The sequence below is a fragment of the Vanellus vanellus genome (assembly GCF_965231255.1).
Source record: "Vanellus vanellus genome assembly, chromosome: Z".
Classification (NCBI taxonomy): Eukaryota; Metazoa; Chordata; class Aves; order Charadriiformes; family Charadriidae; genus Vanellus; species Vanellus vanellus.
In genome coordinates, this window is record NC_138908.1 from 63,174,862 (window position 1) to 63,197,101 (window position 22,240).

General features: G+C 43.7%; 1 protein-coding gene across 1 annotated transcript in view; it reads left to right on the forward strand.

Annotated features, from left to right (window-relative positions):
* The first annotated feature begins 2,130 nt into the window (after positions 1 to 2,130).
* The window catches only part of CMYA5 (cardiomyopathy associated 5), a 51,591-nt gene continuing 31,481 nt past the window's right edge, over positions 2,131 to 22,240 (forward strand). Inside the window, exons 1-2 of the mRNA XM_082497232.1 lie at positions 2,131 to 2,376; positions 10,235 to 21,767. Coding sequence (XP_082353358.1) covers positions 2,210 to 2,376; positions 10,235 to 21,767 — 11,700 coding nt within the window. The 5' untranslated portion in view covers positions 2,131 to 2,209. The remainder of the gene's footprint in view (positions 2,377 to 10,234; positions 21,768 to 22,240) is intronic.

The window sequence follows — 22,240 nt, forward strand, 5'->3', positions numbered from 1 at the left end:
ATAATGTCAGAAATTGCTAGTATCTTGTCTAGGATTTTAGGAACTCTCTTTAGTCTTCTAGCAATGTGTTTAATTAACAGGCTCAGAGGTGTACAGGAGGACCAAACGTTAGCAAGAGCTTCCCATTTGGCAACAGTAGTGCCAGAACTGGCATAGGCTGTACACTGTGAAACTTGAAGTTTCTTTTCTAGTTCTCTTGCTCTCACTTCTCCTAAAATGTGATTGTGTAAGTGTACTCTCTGTGCCTTAAGGTGTTCTGACAGTATAAGAGGTTATTTGTAAGAAATCCCGTACAAAGAATTCAATATAAACCAATTTTAAGGCTCAAATTGAAGGGTGACATGGTTATTTGGGAGAAATGGGCAGCCATGATAAAAGGATGTAAGAAGATTTGTAGATAACCTGAAGTCAGCGCTTGTGAATACTGTCCCAAGTGCTTATTTGGAACCAATGCTTTCCTTGAACTTGGGTCTCTGGAGTCAATTCACATTATATTGGGTGTTAAATTTAAGTCCATCAGAGAATGTCACTCTTGATTTAATGGACTCTACTTGCTCTAGGTTATCTCACGTGTCTTTTGTAGTGTTTGTTTTCTATAGGTTTGTCTTGTTTTCTCTAATCCTTGTGTGTTTGATATAAATCTTTCCCTCATTGGTTTTACAGCATATGATGCTTGTAGCAAGAGCATGAAAGAATATGCTGTTTTGGTCAACTTACAGGTCAAATTAAGTTGTGAGAAGTACAGACGGAAGAGCGGTAGGTCTGGAAATAATTTGAAGGCATTTTGGCAAAAGGGTACTCACCGTCTTGCTGTGCTGAAGACTGAATCAAAACTTGTGCAATGTATGTATGCTTCATATATAATCATTTCTAGAAGATTGTAATGCTCTTGTCTTCCAAGTGTAAAGAATGTGAAGTACTCTACCTTAAATTTCATTGTGCTGTGTACATTGTCTCTGTGCTCATGATAAAATCTGGAGTTTAAGTTAATATCTGTTTCAGGTACACTTCTTCGAGAAATTACGTCCTGATCTTGTAAATTGTGTATCTCAGTGGGTAAGTCAAGAGAGCCAACAGGTTTTATCTGTATGTACTGTTTAGGAAATTAATTACTTCAAGTGAATCTGTCAGTAGAATTTTTACTGAGCATTGCAGCGAAAGCTCGTACTCAGAAACGCCTGCTTGGTGTTTCTGTACTTAAAACACAAGGAAGAGTTTTCTGACTGATTTATAACTAGTTATATATTTGAAGAAAAATAAAAAAAAAAGAAAAGGCAAAGGGGATTAGATTTATACTGTGCATACAGTATTTTATACCTGAAGTAACTTGCAAGTTCTTTATTTAGAATCAGATCGGTGCTTCTCCCCCTCTTCTAAAAAGTAATTTTAAATACAGCCATTACTTTGGCTAGTACAGCTTGGAAATCTGTCCATTTAGTCTGTGAAAAGCACCGCATTTTGTGAAAAATGCAGAATAATAAAGGGTAAACGTAGATTAACCTAAACCCTACACGGTAATGTAGTTTGTCTTTACTTTAAATACAGATTGGCTCAAGTCCACTCAAAGAGGAAATTTGAAATGTCCAGTGATTTAACATGTTGACAAATTTGGGGTTTCACATATGTTTCCTGTGTGTTGTTAAAAACCACCGTGCATCTGATACCTCTCACGGTACGGTATTGATTATCGAAGGTGTGTGTCCAAGGCTCATCCACTCGCAGCTGCATGTGACACCTCTCGCTCAAATTCGAGGCGCTCTGAGTGTGCTCCGGGTCGGGACTTGCTTTTGAACGTGCTCAATGCACCTTTCTTGGGGGTGGGGGGGCACCAGAAAGCACTCCTTCTGCTTCCCCTGTGCCATCCACCCCAAATTCTCAAGAGGTGGCTTGATCCGGCCTGCTGGGGCCACAGCCCGTTCCCCCTGCCGACGCCGGGCTGCCCTGTCCCTGCTGCGCGGACACGCTGAGGGGATGAGCTGAGGGAGAGATGGCCGCCGGCTTTCGCCACGTGTCCTGGCACCCGGTTGGTGCTCGGACCCGGGGTGGGACCAGCAGCCACTCGGCACTGTGACTTCGCTGCCTGCTATTTAAAGCCTGCCCTGAGTCAGGAGAAGTGAGAGCTGCTGGGGATGACAGTTGCTTCAGGCAACCCTGGGGAGGACAGGGTCGGGGGTAAAAATCACCGGCGAGGGCCTGAGCTGGGGAGGGCATGGAGGGGTACCGCGGCGCCCAGTGCGACAGGGCGTCTGAGACCTCCTCCTTCGTAGAGGATGAAGAAGAAGAGGAAGAAGAGGAGGAGGAGGAAGGGGAGGAAGAGGAGGAAGAGGAGGAGGAGGAGGCTGTGGACCCCGGGGAAGCAGAAGAGCTGACTAACAGGTACTGCCTCCCCAGGGGCTCGCGGCCTCAGGGGCAGCTGGCAGCTTCATCCCAAAGCACAAGCCTGAGGCAGGTGGGGGGTGCCATGATTGGGACCCCGTGCTGGTTTTCGTGCCTTTCCCCCTTCCATTCCTGAAATGCCGCAGATCAAAAAGGGGGAGAGGGGGTGGACTGTCAGCGGGGGGGAGTTTCGGATGGGTATGGCTGTGATTAAGTTTTGTGCAGTAGGCGCCTGCCCCGAGTTCCCTGAAAGCTTTTCTATTTAAAGCTCCTCTGGCGTGCCAGCTCAAGTGGCATCTCCTGCCACTCCTCCCTCTCCGTCTGACTCCTTGTCACACATCCATCTGAAATGCTCTGCAGATCCGCTTGTCGGGGGGGGGGGGGGAGGAGGGGGAATGGTCAAAGATTATAACAGCACATTGAAGTTTGTTCTGTTTTGTGGCTCTTTCTCCCTTCCCACTTGTCCTTCCCTATTCAGTCTCTTCTTCCCCCCAAAAATGGAAAAACCTGTTGTACGTGCTCACCACTGCCCGCCATGATTTGTGTGGCTGATTTTTGGGGTGCAATGAGGAAAGTTTTATCACTTTGATTATTTTTTTTTCTTGTCTTAATAACCCTTGCACAGAAACAGTTTGTTGTCCTAACGCTGTGCTCCGACCGTCTGGAAAATAGTGAGGGAGGCAGTGGCCGGGTGCCCAGCGCCGGGCCCCGCTCCTGCGCAGGATGCGGCAGTGTCTGCAACCCGATCCACGCAGACGGACCCCTCCGGCCGCGCCAGACCTGCTGGTGTCCAAAAGAGACCAAGAGGCCCTAAAGTCCCCTGGCGCATATCGGGTGGCGAGATTTTTTGTCTTGTCTTGAGTAAAGCCTATCAGTTGTGGTGTGGGAAGAAGTTTAAGGTATTTCCAGAAACCAGTTTCTTAAGAAATTTGGGTGATACAGTTCCTAAAACCTCAGTGCTGCAGAGCGGTCCTGCATGTACAAACCACGTTGGGTGTATCGCGGTTCAAAGCGCTTTCTGATATGGCTGATGGTCACTGGTGGGAAAAAGATGGCAGAAGAAACACGGGAAGGCCCTGTGCAGCCTCATCCACCCCAAGCACTGCAGGAATGAAAGTCAAACAGGGAAATGTAGCCCAGGACTGTCGGAAAAACTCCTTGCATAGGGAACAGAGAGCTGGTGTTCCAAAGACGTGGGGGGACAACCCCCGGTGTGCAACTCTGCTTTTCTCCAGAGGGAGATGTTGACTCTTCAGCCCTGTACAGGCAGAGAGAGGGGTTACGTGCTGGTACAAACAGCTTGCACATGGGTGCAAACCCTATGTGAAAAACAGCTGAAGTCAGTGGAGTGGAGCTACACACTGCGGACACTGAATATTATTTAATGCGATCTGCAATTAAACAGCTAATAATAAAACTCAAATTGTAAAACGTAAGTGGGAATGGCTAACTTTTCCCTTAAAGGGGGGGAAATCTATGTAGCCTTGCAGTAATTTACTGCTCGTGCTGCGAGGACGGCTGCTCCACGGGTGCCAGTTAGCAGCTCCCCGCAGCTGTCCGCCTGCGCCACGCAGACTCAGGTGGTGCGTCTCACGGCTTAATTAAATCACAGCAGTCATCCCCTTTAGCTCTCCAGTGTATTAAGAATTGAAAAGTTCATCTCTATCCTTAACCGTCTTACTAATAAGAGGGGTCAGAGTCTAACAGAGAGGTTTTTAACAGCAGTGCTCAGTGGTAAATGAGTATATTTAAATCCATTTGATTAGTTTAATTAGGCTAAAGGAGGAGTTAAATTTGGGTTTTGGCACAGATATGGTAACTGCACCAAGTGCTCAGCAATAGCTTAGTAAAGTTAAATAAAACTGGTTCTTCAACTGCTTAAATTTTGTGGTTGCTAATGTCAGCGTGGTTGTTGAGCTTACGGCCGTCTCCTGTGCTGAGTGCCTGGACAGAGCTACAGGGAGGTGCTGGCTAAGCAAGAACAGCTGGGCTGAGCCCCTGAGACAAACTTACTCAGACTGTAAGCTAATTATTTGTTGACAAACAGGTTTTCAAGCCCTTGTTGCTGAACAGATATTTTTATATTTTTTTTTGTGCTTTGAAAATGTAGCTTAGAGAAGATGTAACCAATATATAAACTTGGCTGAAGACAGCCTGTCCTGGACCCTGCCGTCATTGATTTATTTTTAACAGCCCCAATCTCTCTGCTGCTGTTGTCTTCCTCTGCTGAACAGCACCTGGTTGTGCAATGTTGCAGTCAGCAGGAAATTCGCCATTGGCTCCTATTTCCACCTTTCAAGCGTGCTAAATATCCTCATTCCTGTTTTGTAAGAGAGTTACACAGACAGTCTGGCCCAAGGTCAGCAAGTGCCCGTGTGACAGAAGCAGAAGAGCCTCGTTTTTTCCCCAGGACACTAACCCCTGAGCCCTGACAGACACACTGTGCTCCCGCACCAGTCTTTCTGCGGCAGCTGCGGGGAATAAAATCCCAAAAGCTGCAGCAGAGCTTGTGACTTGCCCCAAAAGTATGATAGATGCACATAAAAAGCAGAAAAGTTTGGGTTTCACATCTTTATTACCCTTTTCAATGTAATCTTTAAATAATATGGGTTCCTAATGCAGGTTTTTGTGCCAGTAATGAGACTAACATATGGCATCAGCACGTATTATAAAGATGGGATAAGGCATCATGTCCTCATCAGCTTAAATAACCCACCAATCTCCAGAGGGTTCACGCACTATTTTCTTGCCTTTGGGCATTTTACTATCTGAGATATACAGATCGTGGCAGATGTCTTTTGTTTCTAACTCCATGTAGAATTAATCATCTAAACAGGGAAAATATTTTGAAAGCTTGTATTGTGTGTTTTAAGGCAGACATGAGTATGAAGTTAATAGGCTTTAATTTTTGCATTGATAACGGTGAGATTAAAGCCTAGCTACAGGAAGATAGTTTACTGGTTTACGTACCCACTGGAATATCTGAGTCTCTAACAACTACACGATGAGTGAGCAGCTCTGACACGGTTCTGTTTCTCAGACCGTTCCCAGCTGGCTTCCTTTGCAGTGGAAAGGTGTCTAGATGTGTCTGTGCACAGAACCTTCATAAAAATGGCTCTGCAGCCAATTTACATGTGTTTCGAGGTGGCTGGTTTGCCTGGAATGGGCATGGGGCTGCTGTTACCTATTCGTTTAGTGATAACCTAAGACCAGTAAACAGGGAGAAAGTCCTAGAGTTCTGGAAATGTTTTGAAATTTTATTTATTTATTTATTCATATCTTTTTAATGACGCAGTCCGTCTACAAGGTCAGAGGTGTGGAAGCTTCAGAACCGAGGCTAGCTTAGGATGAGCGGTGAAAAGGATGAAAGGGGAAGCAAAGCAGAGCAGGAGGCTGCCCGCCACGTGGGGGATGCTGCAGCATCCAGGAGAGAGGAGTGGAATGATGAGGAATGGGAGGGTGGGAAGGGGAGCCCTGGGGATTTGTCTTCCCAAGGAAAAGATTGCCGTGCTCTGTCCAAAGCTAAGAAAGTAAGACAGGGAGAAAGGATGCATGATTTTAGTTTCCAAATGAGGCAGAGCCTGCCTGGGGCTGGGGTGGAAGGGGCTGGCAGGGCTGTTTATCCGCCACCAGCCGTGGGGAAGGAGAGAGCGGTGGGAAATGGGGGTTTTTCAGCATCCCACACAGCAGAGCAAGGGCTTGGGCTACACGGCACTGGGAGCAGCTGAACGGGACAAAGTGTTGCGGCGGGACTGTTGGTGCAGTTGGCGAACCCACCCCGCGTCCCGGTCCCAGCTGGCAGCTACAGCTGGAAAATACACCTCGCTCCATGTTTGGTTTCTCTTCAGCCTTTTCGATAATATTAACTGACTCCTTGATAAAAGTCTAGATTGCAGTTTGGATCTAAAATAACACACAGACTTTGAGAAGTTCCCCATGAGGTCTCAACAAAAGGATTAAGTCACTGTGTAAAGGAAGTGTCCCACCCAGACCGAAGGGGTTGTTCGATACCTGTGCTCTCTCCATGACCTGTTCAGTACAGAATCCAGAATGCGGGAGCAAGGCAGACCTCTGGGGCACAGAGGTGCTGTGGTTTCTCAAGCAGCGCGTGAAGCTGCGACCGGCAACGCCACTGGGCCATGCTGTGACCTGACATCTGGAAAAGAGACCAGCAGCCCCGCAGCAGGTTGTGTCACTTCCCAGGCATTTGCAAGCGTCAAGGATGGAACAAGACGTCTGACACCAGCCCATCTCCTGGCTCCCAGCTACTTTTAATAAAAATGAGCATTGTAGCAGTGCAAGCAGCAGTCTTACTGCTTTTATCTAAGTATTCGTTTGAATTTGGACAGACGCATGAGCCACCGTGCTGCCGGAAGGGGCATCATTAACACTGAAGGAAGTTAGCAGTAGGCTGACAAGCGAAAGGCTGGGTTTAAAATAGTGACTTTTTGTAGCTTCTACTTCTTTTACCCTAAAGAAGGAGATGGATGATTTATAGCCCTAGGAATTGCAGAGCGACAGGGAGAGACCTCACTGAGCATACTGATTGCTGCAGGGGAAAGGGGCAGCATGGTAAAGGCAGAAACTACAGGGATGTACTGAACAAAACCACAAACACAGAAAAATAAAATATTTCCTTTGACTGGGAAGCAAATCTGGCCAGCACCAATTTCCACCTCCCCTGTGCTGTGCCCACAGGGTTCAAGTAGGAGCCTTCAGGGGATGAGAGGTCTTGCCAGTGCCAGCCAGCGCCATGGCTTGACATCTCGGTCATTTTATCTGGGTTGTTTTCAGCTTGCAAGGGGTTATGCAGCAAACAGCAACAAATTTTTGATAGCAGGAGCGACAAGGTATGATGTGAGGGGGATGAAGGGAGGCTGTGAAGGATTTGAGAAGGCTGCTGGGCTGGCTATACTTCTCCGTGAAGGTGGTGGTGTAGCACAGATGGAAAGACCTCACTCAGCGTGTCCGAACAAGACTACTCTGGCAGCTGGGGAGGTGAAAACTCTTCCCTGGCATGATACATAAGGGAACACGTGCCCAGCTTGCCGGGTGGGACTAGAAACCTGAAATCCCAGTGGACACAGCATGGAAGTAGTAGTCAGAAGCAAAGGAATGTGAGAAGCAGGGAGAGATGATAAGAAAAATCTGGTTTTGAGCTATTATGACAGGAAGCACAAAACCAGTTGCTAGTGTCTTCAAGGATGATGAAAGGTTAGAGTCAATGTCCTAGCAGGGAAATAACAAACTGAGAGCCCATGTGCCAACAGGATTGGATGTGAAATGTCTACGTGGAAATAAGGCAGCCCTGGCTTTTGTCCCCGGATGTCAATGGCCTCATATCTGCATTTATGGAGTGGAAACATTGCAAATGTCTTTTTGCAATGGCAGACACTTTCTCTGACTAAAGAGGGGTCTTTTAGCTACTAGTGTGCAGCATGCAAATTGTACACGAAATTATGGCAGCATTCGGAAGTATAGTGGAAGGAAATGCTTGACTTATGTGTCTTTCATTCTGGTATTGAAAATATAAAGTACCATTTCATTGCACTCTAGAGGAATATGGACTGTGACTGCAACCTTGGAAATGGGACAATGATGTGAATAATTCAAGCTTTTTGTATAGGTAGGGCCAGAGCAGCCCATTCTTATTCACTAATATCCACTGGAGTGGGAGTGCTGCTCTCTTTTGCATGGGGTTTTATTTAATAACACCAGGTAGTGCAGAAAAATAGGTTTAAAAATATAGGAAGGTGATTTAGAAGTTGAAAAATCTAAAAAAAGATTACTCATTGTTATCGTGGACTGAAATAAGATCTGAAAGTTTCCTTAGTAGTATTGCTATTCATTTGATTTATTTTATTTTATTTTATTTTATTATGCTCAAGTTCACCTAATGCCAAGCCATGAAACTGGCAAAAGAAAAGCTAGCAGCAAAGTTGGTATATGTTTGTTTGCTTTGCCTCTTCCTCCAACCTGTAAATATTACGTCATGGAGCTAGCCTTGCTAGAGCGTACTACACCAAGGCAGATAATCAGCTGTACATCCTGGGGTTTGTATCTGTTTGAAGGCTGGTTTGGGTTGGGTTTTTTTTAATTAAGATGTGATTATTTAGTATTGCATTGTCAGACTCACTTTGAATTATGGGCTTTAGTCCAAGCTGTCCTGCTAGTCATGGTTTCCAGGCCAGCCCAGTCACCACAACTGGCTTTAAGCCCTATCACTGGTCTTTGATAGTGTTGCCCCACTACTGCCTGGTCAGGCTGTTGTCCCACAGGGTGACTTCAGTTTTCAGTTAGCACCAAGGATGTCAAAGATGAGTTGGTCTGTGCATCAGTCTGCATAGACCTCAGCATGGGGCAACCCAGGGCAGGCCTTCTTGTTCTGTGCTCTGGACAGCAAATTCATGGAAAAGTAAGGCCAGCGCTGCTAGTTTCAGGATTATCTTTTTGTTTCCTATAGGTACTGAGCAGTTTTGCTGAGTGCCGTTTACAAAAACTTTACGGTTCAGAGAGTTTGCTTGATGGAGTGGTTATGGTTGTCCTCAGCATTTCCTTTTCTCCTCTTGCAAAGACCTCAGCATTTCACCAGGCACTTGGCACCCTCCGGAGCGATGATGACTGCTCCTCAGGAGTGTCCCCCCACCTCTGCAGCCTGCAGGCATCTCTGGCACCTGCATGGTGCCAGGTCACAGTCTGTGGCCGTTGGTCAGATGCGTTCTGCTTCTCTGATACCATAGTCAGGAGCCAGATTTTTTCACTCTTGCTCAAGTGCTTTATCTTAGTTAGCTGGAAGCAACCCTTCCCTCTTTTCAGTGGAAGCAGGACCTTGGGTGGCTATAGGTTTGCATCCTTCCATGGGAGTTATAGAGACTGCACCACTTCTTCTGCTCTAGTAAGGCCTCTGCCTTTGCCAGCAGATACTCTGCCTTTCTTTCCATCAGCTACTAACATGATTTTCTTAAATGAACTGTCTACAGAAGAAATATTGGGGTTGAGTGTTTTGATTACCTCTTCTATGCTTTTTTTGGAATAACTAATGCAACCCTGAAAATACTTCTTTTTTTTTTGTTTGTTTAACAATGTTATGTCTTTTAATTGCTTTTGCTGTTCTTTAGAGTCTTCTTTCCAAGACTGTTTTTTTTCTAAATCTCCCTAAAAAACATTTCTCCAGCCTTTTTTTTTAACTGAGAGAGATTTGACTGCAGTATATGATAGTGTACTGGTTATGTATCATAAGGTTTAAAATTAGCTTTATAAAACATTGTTATTTCATTTGGGGAGGGCTCAGTATATTTTTATTGTTGAAGGTATCCTAAATTACTTTGCTAAATATGTAGAGTGCTTAGAGGATGAAACATATGAGAAGACAGTGACAAATTAGTGGATAGTTTCTCTACTCCTTTGAGCATTGTATAATCATTTACACTTGGGCAAAGCAAGTGTGGGTGCTATTAAAACACTGACAGTATCTTATAAGTGTTTAATGCAAGGTTTAAATTATACTGTGAGATAACCATGCACTGGAGAATAGCCCCAGAATCAGCTCTGTCTCACACTGGCAAAACAAGGTCAGATCAAAGACTGTTTTTCTGGCATTGCCAAGAGCATTTAAGCACCTTCCATTCATTGAACTAACTTTGCAACATGCAGCTTTACAAAAATTTATCCAAAAAAAAAATTTGTCAGATGAAATATGACTTTGCTTATGCTTGTATTTCAAAATGTATGCACATGCAGTATTGTTACGACTTTGAAAAGTATTTTTGCTTTAATGCAAAAATTTAGACTTTACTGGAATAATTTAATTTGTGTGGTTTTACAGCTTTTTTTTCCCCTTTGTTCTTTTTGTTTTTAGTTTAAAAGATCTTATCCAAAGTGAAGATGTGAAGCCCAAGCTGCAGTACATCATGACTAACCCTTCCTTTTCTATGGTAACAGTTCAAAGTGAAGACAGTGGGATAACCTGGGAAACCAGCTCGAGCAGATGTTCTACTCCTTGGGCCTCAGAAACTAGTACAACTTCTGATCTTTACAGTATGGAAAGTTCACCGGTAGGTTCTCCTCCAGGAAAAGTTATCTTTATTATGGATGAAGGTAAGATTATTCGGAAAAGGAAGCGCAAAGCTTCAAATAGGGTGCCAATGGCTACAAGTCTGAAGGGAGGCCAGGGCAATAAAAAACGTGACTCTTCTGGAATGCAGAGGCAAGAACAAAGAACTGTTCTAGGAGATGTGCAGGCCTCCATGTTGAATGTTGAACAGGTGGAAGCACAAGACACAGATGAGGAAATGCTGGACGACAAAGAAGATCTAGAGAACATCGCAGAAGAACCAGTAAAACGTGCTCCAATACCATCAATATTTAGAGAGAGCAGACTGAGAAAAGTAGGGCCGATCCTTGGAGGACCAGTACAAGCTAGAATCCAGCTGTTCAACTCAATTTTTGGAGGGACTGAGCCAGCCCCTGAAACGTTGGAGAAAACCAGAATCCAGAGAAGCAGCTCAATTTCAGGAGATTCTGAACAGTGCCTTGAAACATCAGTAAAGGAAAGATTGCAGAAGTTCAAGTCACTTTCAGAAGCAGCACGTCGAAGAACTTTCCAGAGAGCAAGTAGAAATCTTGAAACACCATCGGAGAGAAGAAGGGAGCAAAGACAACAATCCACAGCACATGCAAATCAAAGCTATTCTTCACCAACAACGCCTCTTGAAAAACGGCTTACTAATAAAGGTGGCGTTTCATCTGAATATATTAAACCAATCAAAATGAAAGATAAACCAAGCAGATTTTCAAGTTTTGGTGCAGAAACAGCTCTTCCACATAAGGAAAGAAAAGAGAGACAATCTCTTTCAGAGACCCCACATCAGGTATTGGGACATTCACTGAAGTCCTGCCCTCCTGAAGAAGCCAGGAAGCAGCAAGGTTATTCACCTGCAGCCAAAACGTCAGTAACAGAGCAAACAATCTCCGTTTCATCAGACTCTGATGATAGATCAAAGAAACAAGTGTTGCTTCCCTCAGCTGAAATTACAAACAAGAAGCCAGACCAATCCCTGCTGACAGCATCAGATCATCTGGACGAACTGAAGGAGCAGGAAATTCAGCCCGATTCTGCATCACAGTCTGTTTCAGCAGATTTTGTTATTGAATTAGATAGACAAAGTTCCCAACCTGTTTTGCCTACAGCATCCACGTCAGAACATCCTGAGAGGGAAGCACAGAAATCAGCAGTTCAGTCTTACTTACCTAGTGCTCCATCAGCTAAATCCAAATATTCCACTCTACCTGAAACAAGACAGGAGGATATTATTCCTCAGTCACCAGAAATTGCACAACCTGAATCAGTACACGTGCTTCTACCACATTCTGTAGATGAAACAGAGAAGCAAGAAACTGAGTGTCACTCACCAACAAGTGCACTGACAGAACCTGAGCCTTCAGGTCTATTGTATTCTTCTAAAAAAAAAGAGGGTCAAAAGACCCCACCACCGGAAACTCAAAATGTTCACTTAGAAAAGCAAACAAAGTCCAAACAAGACTTTCCCTCCTCCCTTCAGGAAACAGAGGAGCAAAGAATTCAATTAAATTTACCTATTCCTGAAAAGATAGATTCTAAATATTTTGGCATTTCGTATCCTGTTCACACAGAAAGAGAAGAAACTCAGAAAGCTTCAGCTATAAATAAATCAGTAGGTTTGGGTCACCTTGACTTTTCTATTGAAAAGACCAAACAAGCAGAGAGTGCGCAAATGGAGATGGAGTATCCAGATTTCTCATATCCCAGTAAAGAAATTGGGGAATCAAAAAGAACACAGATGGAGACAGAGCATCCGGACTTCTCATTTTCCAAGGAAGAAACAGAGGAATTGGAGGGAGCACAGGTGGAGTTGGAGCATCCAGACTTTTCTTTTTCCAGGGAAGAAATGGAGGAATCGGAAAGTGCACAACTGGAGACAGAATTTCCAGATTTCTCATATGCCAGGGAAGAAATGGAGGAATTGGAGGGTGCACAACAGGAGACAGAGCAGCCAGATTTCTCATATGCCAGGGAAGAAACAGAGGAATCGGAGAGTGAAAAACTGGAGCCAGAATATCCAGAATTGCTTTTTTCCACAGAAGAAACAGAGGAATCAGAGACTGCTCTACTGGAGACACGGCAGTCAGATTTCTCATATTCCATGGAAGAAACAGAGCAATCAGAGAGTTCACAACTGGAGACAGAACATCCAGAATTTTTTTCCAAGGAAGAAACAGAAGAATCAGAGAGTGCACAGCTGGAGTTGGAGCATCCAGACTTTTCTTTTTCCAGGGAAGAAATGGAGGAATCAGAAAGTGCACAGCTGGAGACAGAACATCCAGATTTCTCATATTCCAAGAAAGAAATGGAGGAATTAGAGTCCGCTCAACTGGAGACAGAGCATCCAGACTTTTCTTTTTCCAGGGAAGAAATGGAAGAATCAGAAAGTGCACAGCTGGAGACAGAACATCCAGATTTCTCATATTTCAGCAAAGAAATTGGAGAATCAGAAAGTGTACAATTGAAGATAGAGCACCCAGATTTCTCATATTCCGGAGAAGAAATGGTGGAATCAGAGAGTGGACAGCTGGAACATCAGGAGTTTTTATTTTCCAGGGAAGAAACAGAAAAACAAAAATCTGTTCCTTTTGAACTGGAACAGCCAGAGTCTTACTCCCTTGAAGAAGCAGAGCAAGAAGAAACAGCACAGCTTGCGCTGGTACCTCCAGATTTATCATGTTTGATGGAAGAAGCAGAGAAAGAAAACACTACAGAACTCCAGTTGGTACATTCAGGCACATCTGATTCCACCAAAAGAGCTGAGACACAGCAAACGAGGTATCGAGAAACACCATGTTCAGATTTACCATATCCCACAAATAAAACAAAACAGCAAGAATTGGCACAAGCAGATTTGGACAATTCTCTTATGTCATATTTTGGTAACAAAGGAGAACAGTTGCAGCCTATACAGCAGGTTTCACAACCTGGAGGTAAGCTGTATTCTCGTGCCAAGGGAATGCAAGGAGAAACTACTCAACTGCAGTCAGAGCATCCAGTTTTGTCATATTCTACTGGAAAAGAACAGCAACACAAAACTTCACACCTGAGGGCAGAACAGCCAGGGACGACATATTCCAGTGGTGAAGCAGAACAACAGGGAATATTGCAACCAAAGTTGGAACAAGCAGATTCATCATATTCCCAGGGAGAACCGGGACAACAAGCTGTACAAAGAGATTTAGCAGGTCCAGAGCCATCATGGGTCATTAGCGAAGTAGAGCAACAAGAAAACGTACAGCTAGCTTCAGAAAATAGGGATTTCTCATTTACCACTGGAGAAGTAATGCTGGAAGGAGTGGAATCAGGATCTTTGGGGTCCTCACATTCGATTGACAGAGCAAAGCCCTGGGAAATGGCACAAATGGAGCAGGAACAGTCACTTCCATTGTGTTCCACTGCTGGTAGTCAGCAACAGGAAACACCACCGATCAGTGTGGCCCAGCCAGATATATCATATTCCTTTGGCAGAATGGAACAAGATATAGTACAAAGGGAGCTGGAATATCAGGAAGCAGCCCAACAAAAAGCAATGCAAATAGAAATTGAGTGTTCAGATTTGTCAGAAACCTTGGGGAAAGAAGAACCACAGGTCAGAGACCAAATTAATTTGACAAAGCAAAGAACAGCTCAACCAGAGTTAGCACACCCATCTTTGTCATTTTGCCTCAGTGAACAAAAGCAAGAAGAAATGCAAACAGAGCCAGCATATCCAGAACAGACATTCTATGTAAGTACAGAAATGCAGGAGGAAACGGCACAACACAAATCAGAGCAAGAAGAAATAGTACATCCAGAGCTGGAGCAAACATTTTTGCCATCTTCCAGTGGAAAAGAAGCTCCACTGGAAATGGAAACGAGTTCAGAATATCCAGATTTGTCATACTCCTTTCATGAAGCTGAACAACCAAAAATGTTGAAACATCCAACCTTACCGTTTGGTTTGAAGCAACAAGAAATGACACCACTGGTAATGGAACGTCCAGATTTTTCATGCGACAGTGAAGCAAAACCAGGCAGCACTGTAGACCAGGAGTCAGGACATCCAGAGCTCTCATACTCCATGGGAGAAACACCAGGAAAATCAGAACATTTGGATTCACCAGAAACCCTGGGTGAAGCAGCAGAAGATGAAAGTATGGAAGTGGAATCTAAATACTCAAATTTGACATGTTCTGATGGCCAAAAAAATCAGGGAGAAACTTCACAATTGGATTCAAAATATCCAGATTTATCATTTTCCTTTGGTAGAGCCCAAGAACAAGCAGCTCAAGAGTTTGAATCTAAATATCAAAAATTGCCTAAAATGTCCAGAAAAAGAGCTCCTCCAGGAACTGCACAAATAGAGTCAAAACATCCAAATTTGACACATTCCCTTGGCAAAGCAAATGAGCCAGAAACTGCACCATGGGAAATGAAGCATCCTGATTTGTCACATTGCACTGATGAGACAAACCAAAAAGAAGTAGTAGTTTTGGATAAAAAACACAGAAAATTTTCTGTTGGCAGTGAGAAGCAGCAGCAAACCACAAAACAGCAATTAGAGCAAGAAAAGTTATCACATTCTCCTGGTAAAACAGAGCAATTAAAACATGCCTGGGAGGACTTTGAACAACCAGATTTATCATTTTCCATTGACAGGCCGGGTGATGAAATGGCCTCACCAGATGCAGGACACACAGATGTGATATATCCTCTGGACAGCATGGAGGCGCAACAAGGACAACAAGAGTCGGAGCAAACAGAAGAGTTTGGAAAAGCAGAACATAAAACGGTTCAGCCAGAAGTGGAAATTCCCCATTTGGCCCATTCTGTGGGTGTGGCAGAAGGAGAAATGGCAGAACCAGGGCACGGACATCCTGCCTTGACTTATTCCACTTTCAAAGCAGGAGGACTGCAGCCTGCACAGCTGAAATCCGAACACCCTGGTCTAGCATTTTCCCTTGACAAAGGGCAAGAAATGACCCAGCTGGGGTTGGAACAGCCAGATGCGTTGTATGTTTGTGACAAAACAGAGCAACTCCCACCTGCCCAGCTGGAGCTGGGCCATGCAAACTTGGCATCCCCTGCTGACAAAGGGATGGAGCACACAGCCTTGGGACCTCCTGATGAGGGACAGTCTGTGAGCACAGTGGAGCATCCACAAGCTGCAAAAGAGAAACTAGGAGCTCCAGATGCATCTTCTCATAGCGGAGAAGCAGAGCAAAGAGAAATGGCAAAATCAGAGCCAGAGCATCCTGATTTATCATATTCCATTGATAAAATGCAGACACAAGAAACTACACCACTGGGGTTAGGAAAACAAGATCTATCATCTTGGCCTGGCAAAGAAAAGAGAGCAAAAACTGCTCAAGAGGAGCAGCCAGGCTTCCTGTATTCCTTCAAAAAAGCTGCACAAGGAGAGAAAGCAAAGCCAGAATTGGGACATTCACGGTTATCTTACTCTGTTAGTGAGGCAGAACAAGAAACTGCGCATACGAAATCAAACCGTTCAGATTTATCTGCTGGCAGATCAGAACACCATGAAATCATACAACCAGAGGCAGAACTAATGGATTTATCATGTTCAGTCAGTGAAACACAGCAACCTCAAATGGCTGAAGTGGACTTGGAGTATCCGGATTTACTGCCTTCCACTGGCACGGTACAGCAACGAGAAAAGATTCAACGAGAGCAGGAACAGCCAGGTGATTTTTCATCATCTCTCAGCAAAGAAGAGCAATGGGAAGGTGCAGGAATGCAGGCAGAACACCCTGAGCTGCAGTGCTCTATGGGGAAAACAGAAGGACTGCAAAATTCCCAAGCAAAATCAGAATATGCAGATTTGTCGTTCTCTGTTGGCACAGCAGAACCTCATAAAACAACACCGTCAGAGTTGAAAGAACATGATTTGTTGCAGTCTTTTGTCAAAACAAAGCCATCATGGGCTGCCCCTCTGGAGTCTGAACATCCAGACATCTCAGATGCCATGGGCAAAATACCGCACCCTGAGTTGTCCTCTTCTGTTAGTGAAGAAGAACAAAGTGCACAACAGGAGGTCATACAGGAGAGGGGAGGCTATACATCACATCCAGAGGAAACAGTACGAATTAAACTGGAACAGCCAATATTGTCGATTTCTTGTGGCACAGTAGAGCAATCAAATAGGGCCTCATTGGAAGGGGAATTCCCTGACTTCTTGTATTCCTCTGGCAAAAAAGAGCAACAAGAAATGGCAAAGCAAGAGTTGGAATATTCAGATTTATCATATTCCACTGATAAAACACAGCGACAAGAAACCACACAACTTGGGTTAGGGCAACCAGCTTTATCATCTTGCCCTGAGAAGACAGAGCAACCACAAACTGTTCAAGTAGAAGCAGAGCATCAGGATGTGCTGCATTTCACTGGCAAAACAGAACAACGAGGAACAGCAGAAGCAGAGTCTGAGCATCCAGATTTGTCGTATTCCAGTAACAAAGTAGAGCAGCCACCAGCTACACAATGGAAATCAGAGCAGCCTGTAACACCCCATCCCATTGGAAAAATGGAGCAACAAGGAATGGCACATCCAGAGCAGGAACTTCCCGGTTTATCATATTCCATTTGCAAAACACTGTCAGAAGAAGCAACACAAATGGACTTAGGGCAACAAGATTTAACACATGCCCTGGGTAAAGCAGATGAAATGCAAACCGCACAAGGTGAACTGGAACATACAGGTTTGTTGTATTCTTCTGGCAAAAGAGAACAAGAAATGGTATTGCCAGAGTTGCAACATCCGCAGCTATCTTATCCTGTTAGAGAAATAGAAGAGGAAGCTACGCATCAGAAATCAAACTATCCAGATTTATCATATTCTATTGGTCAACCAGAGCACCATGAAATTGAACAACCAGAGGTGGCAGGAATGGATTTATCCTATCCATCTGGCAAATCAGAGCACTCACAACCTGCCCCAAAAATGCTGCAACAGCCAGAGCTTTTGGAGTCCTTTGGCAAACTAGAAGAAAAGCAAATGGCCCAGCATGGCTTTTTGCACTCCCTTGGTGAAGAAAAGCAGAAACCAGCTTCACAGTTAGATTTAGTGCAACCAGGTTTATCACATTTGCTTGGCAAAACAGAAAAACAGGAAACTGCACAAGCAGTGTTCATGCCTTCTGACTTTTCATATTCCACAGGAAAAGCAGAGCAGTTGCAACCTGAACGACGAAAATCAAAATGCCCAGATTTGTCATATTCTCTTGGCAAAGCAGAGACTCATGAAATGAAACCACCAGATTTATTGTACTCCTATGACAAAGCAGAGCAACCACAGACTGCCCAGCTGGAGCATCCAGAGACATCATATTTCATTGGTGAAAGGGAGCAGAGGGATGGGGCCCAACCTGAACTGCAGTGCGTTAATTTGCAGTACTCTGTTGTGGAAACCAAGCAACCAGAAACACTTTCTCTATCATATACCTCTGGTAGGACTGAGGAGCAGGAAACAGCACAACCAGACTTTGAACTATCAGATTTATTAAGTCCTACTGACAAAGCAGAAAAGCATGAAATGGCTCCACTGAGAGCAGGACATTCAAAGAAACGAGACCCTGGGGCTACTTCATCTCTAACTGCTCAGCTGGAAACTGAACAACAAGATTTATCCTTTTCCACTGAGGAAGCAGAGAGCCAGAAAATTCAACTGTATTCATCTCTTACTGAACAAACAATGTCTGTACCTTTGGATGTTTCACATTCTGTCTCTGAAACAAAACCAGAAGGAGGACCTAAGTCTTCACCCGTAACCAGGCATTTGTCCCCCAAGCACTTAGATTTATCTTACACCCACTGTCAAACAGAGCAGTCAGAAACTGCCCGGCCTGAGTCAGGTTTCTTCTTTGCAAGACACGAAGCAGAGAATGCAGGAAGTAATCTACATTTGCCGGTGGCTGCCCAGTCAGAGGCTGAATATCTAATTTTACCTGAACCAGAGAGAGAGCTGACTCCACGTTACTTCCACACAGCTACTCAATTAGAATCTGAACAACTAAATTTGTCATATTCTACAGATAAAGAGAGTCAAGGTTATTTAACCGTACCGTCAAAACTGGAGTCTGCACCTTCACTTCCATTTTATTCAGTTGATGAAACATGTCAGCAAGAAATTCCACCTTATTCAAAACCAGACTCTGAGTATTTGTTTCCCACACAGCCCATTGCTGAACAAGAAAAGCAAAGCATGCAGCCACTTATTCCCCAGTCTGCACAATCAGAGCGTAAACATGTAATTCCACCAAATGATGGAAAAGAACTGCAAAAAGTTGAGCTCTGTTCACCTAAAACAGCAAGCTTGAAGACAGAACAATTGGAGAGTATGTCTCTGAAGCACATACAAGACCAAGATGAGCATGAAACTCAAGATCGTTTGTTGGACACAAAATATTTGTCATCAGAGCAGCTAAGAACTCCCCCCAAATTCACTGCTGAGCAGGATAAGCAAGAAATGCAACCTGATGTGCAGATAGTGCCAAGGTTGGTAACCACAGAGTCAAAGGTGACTGCTGTAGCAGACCGACAAGGAGTGTCATCAGATTCATTTGTACCTTTTCATACGTTACCTGAAAAATCAATATCAGTGGCTTTCACTGATGATGAAGAGAAACAAAATATTCCATCAGCTTTATCTGATGTAGTAAGCCTGCTTGGAAAGCAATCTAATGTAGTTTCAGGCATTTATGCTGAAGGAGAGGATAGACATGAAATGCAACAATATTTTGCAGACCAAAGGCATACATCATTAGAGCATCTGGGAGCTGTTTCATCAGATCCTGTTTATGAAACTGTGACACAGAAAACTCAGCATTATTCTGGTGAACAGAGCAGTCTTTCTTCAGCAGAGATGAAGACTGTTAGCTCTAGTTCTGATGAAAAGCAGAATCCAGATATTACATCTTTTGGGCTAGCTACCTGGCTGGCTGAAGAGGTGAAAGCTCGCTCAATTAGTCCAATAAGAGCTGAAGAAGTAGATAGCCAAGGAATTCATCTTTCTCCAAATGAAGCTTCTGATTTTGGATCAAAACAATCCCCAGCTGGAAGTTGCACAGAACTTACAGTTCATGGTGGTACAAAGAATAAAGGACATATGTTTAGAGTTTCTGATTCAGTGTCAAGTGAAATTTCCCTCAGAATGTCCTCAGACACTAGTCACAGAATGCAAAGGTATGATTCACCGTCTCTGGTAGGAGATAATCCAGGTCTAGAAAAAGTTCCAGAGCATGAAACTACCATTGGAAACCCTACAAAAATGGAAGCAATGCAACATCTGGAGGTAGACAAAGTGTCTGAACATTACCTGAGAAGAGAAGAGGAAGAAATGGAATGTGTGAGCGCTGCAGGAGACAATCAGAATGCTCCAGAGACTGCTGAACAAAAAGATCTATTTAATATAATTTCAGAAGGTTATGAAATACTCAATATTCATGCTCCTACACATCTTTCTTCTGTTGATCAAGAAGAAAGTGAACACATGCCAGATAAACTAGAATACTTGGAAACAAATCCCTCATTTAAAAGAACATTAGCTGATGATGGCCATAGAGCCCTAGCTTCTGGAACAAGCACAGACATTTCAGAAAGCTCAATGTTGGGAAAGCCTGCAAGCCATAAACTAGAAGAACCGGTCAAAAATTATGATGTTGAGGAAACTGGAGAAACACAACAAGAGAATCCCATGTTGACAGAAAACGATAATAATGGAGATCCTAATAATGGGATGACTGATATGGATTATTTTGAAAAATATACTTTGATTGATGACAAATCCCCAATTAAGCCACATTTTGAAAAAACAAGTTCATTGTTTCCTGTGACAGAAGATCCCAATGAACCTGTGGAAGAAGCCATGTCTTTTAAAGAAAGCACTGAGGCAGATACTTTGGAAGAGGAGTTTTCCTTACTTGAGAATCTGGATGAAGTCTTTTATGGTACTGTGAAAGGAGAAAGCAAAATGCAGACCTATGCAGATGCTCCAAAACCTTTACCTCTGCAGAAATCAATTGATATCAGCAGTAAAAAGGTTGCAAATGTAGAAGATGAACGGAAGTCTCCAGGGACACCACTCTTTGATTCAGAAGAAGGAGTGCTAGAACGATCTCTGTTGTTCCCTACCACTGTTGCTGCAGTTAATCCAGAGCTTCTAGAGGAGCCACCTGCTCTGTCATTTTTATACAAGGACCTCTATGCAGAAGCAGTAGGAGAAAAAACAAAGGATGAGACTCCCTCTGATGAGGAAAGTGGTAATTCTAATGCATCTTTCCCTAGTAGAAATTCAGACACAGATGACGGAACGGGAATATATTTTGAAAAATACATTCTTAAAGACGAAATTCCAAGTAAGGCCACAGGGCCTCAAAAGGATCAGATACCAGAGGATGAGTCCTTTAGTGGAGGAATTTCAGTTCAGAGTTCAGAGGACAAGCACAAGCAAGGGTCTGGTGATGTTCAACGTGTCACAACTGAGGTTCTGCTAGAAAGGGGTGTTGAGGAGAAAGTCCAGGTTCACAGTGACATTCAAGCAACAATTTGTAAACCAATGCATGCCATTCCTTTTGGAAGCAAAGCAATTCTTTCAGGTGCAAGAGCTGATACCACTGAACAACAGGAAGAAGAAAATGTACCTGTAGAAACAACTGAGGAGTTGCCAGAGCAATCGAGTCATCAAGCGTATAGTCAGCTAGTGGATTATCAGGGAGCTGCATATCAAGAAGCTGGTAATAAGCAGGAAGAACAGCAAGACATAGCAGCAGTTCCTCAAATGCAAAAATATGTCCCATATGTCAGGACTCCTGTTGAAGACAGTGAAGATGATCAGTATACTCAGGAAAATCTTTCCTCTGTCCCTACCATTCAGCAAACAGAGAAACCACATTTGCAAAGAGAAGAGCAGCACCCTGGTGTTTATGAAGATCTTGCTGAGTCAATGGACTATGATGTGATTACACAAGAAGAACTTTTGCAAGATGAAATATCATCTCAATTAACACATGAGGAGCTATTATTTGAAGACAGAGACTCTTTCGAGCATGCTGGTGATAGTTATGAATTTGTTAATGAGCCAGAGCGAAGAACACCTGTTGAGCTTGAAGATTCAGGATTTGTGGTGATGTATCCTGAAAAATCAGCAACAAACATTCCTCAAATTGAGAGCCCACAAAGAGAATTGAAGAAAGCACAAACAGACACTTACTGTTACCATTGCAAATGCCCAATATCTGCTATTGACAAGCTTTTTGGAGAACATAAAGACCATGAAGTCACAACACTAGATGATGCTGCAGCCAAGATGAAGGTAAGAATTAATTTGGGTGATGGAAGGAGATACTGTGACTAATTTCTCCAGACCTGGTGTGTTGTCAGAGGATAGGCTTCAGAGTGCAGTCCAGAGGCTAAGTCACAGTATCTATAAAACAAAAACTGTTCCTAAACACCTGTTAGAGATCTTGAAGGGAGACTATCTTATTAAGGTATTCTCTAGAGTCCTAGGGTTGCTAAGCTGATATTTTTATTTGTTCAGAACTTTGAATGACCTTGTTTATATGTAGCTCTTACCAGACTTTCCATTTTTAGCCTTCTCACCTGTGTAAATTTGTTCTGGTTTGTATGTGTAGGGGGAGAAATGGGAAGAGTGTTGTTTCTAGGAAAAAAAAAAATTTAGTAACAGCAGCTCATTTCACTTGACAAGGTACAGAAACCTTCATATGTGGGGACCAGTATCACCATAAAGTGTTCCCTGACCTAGTTACACGTGTTGGTTGCTCAGAC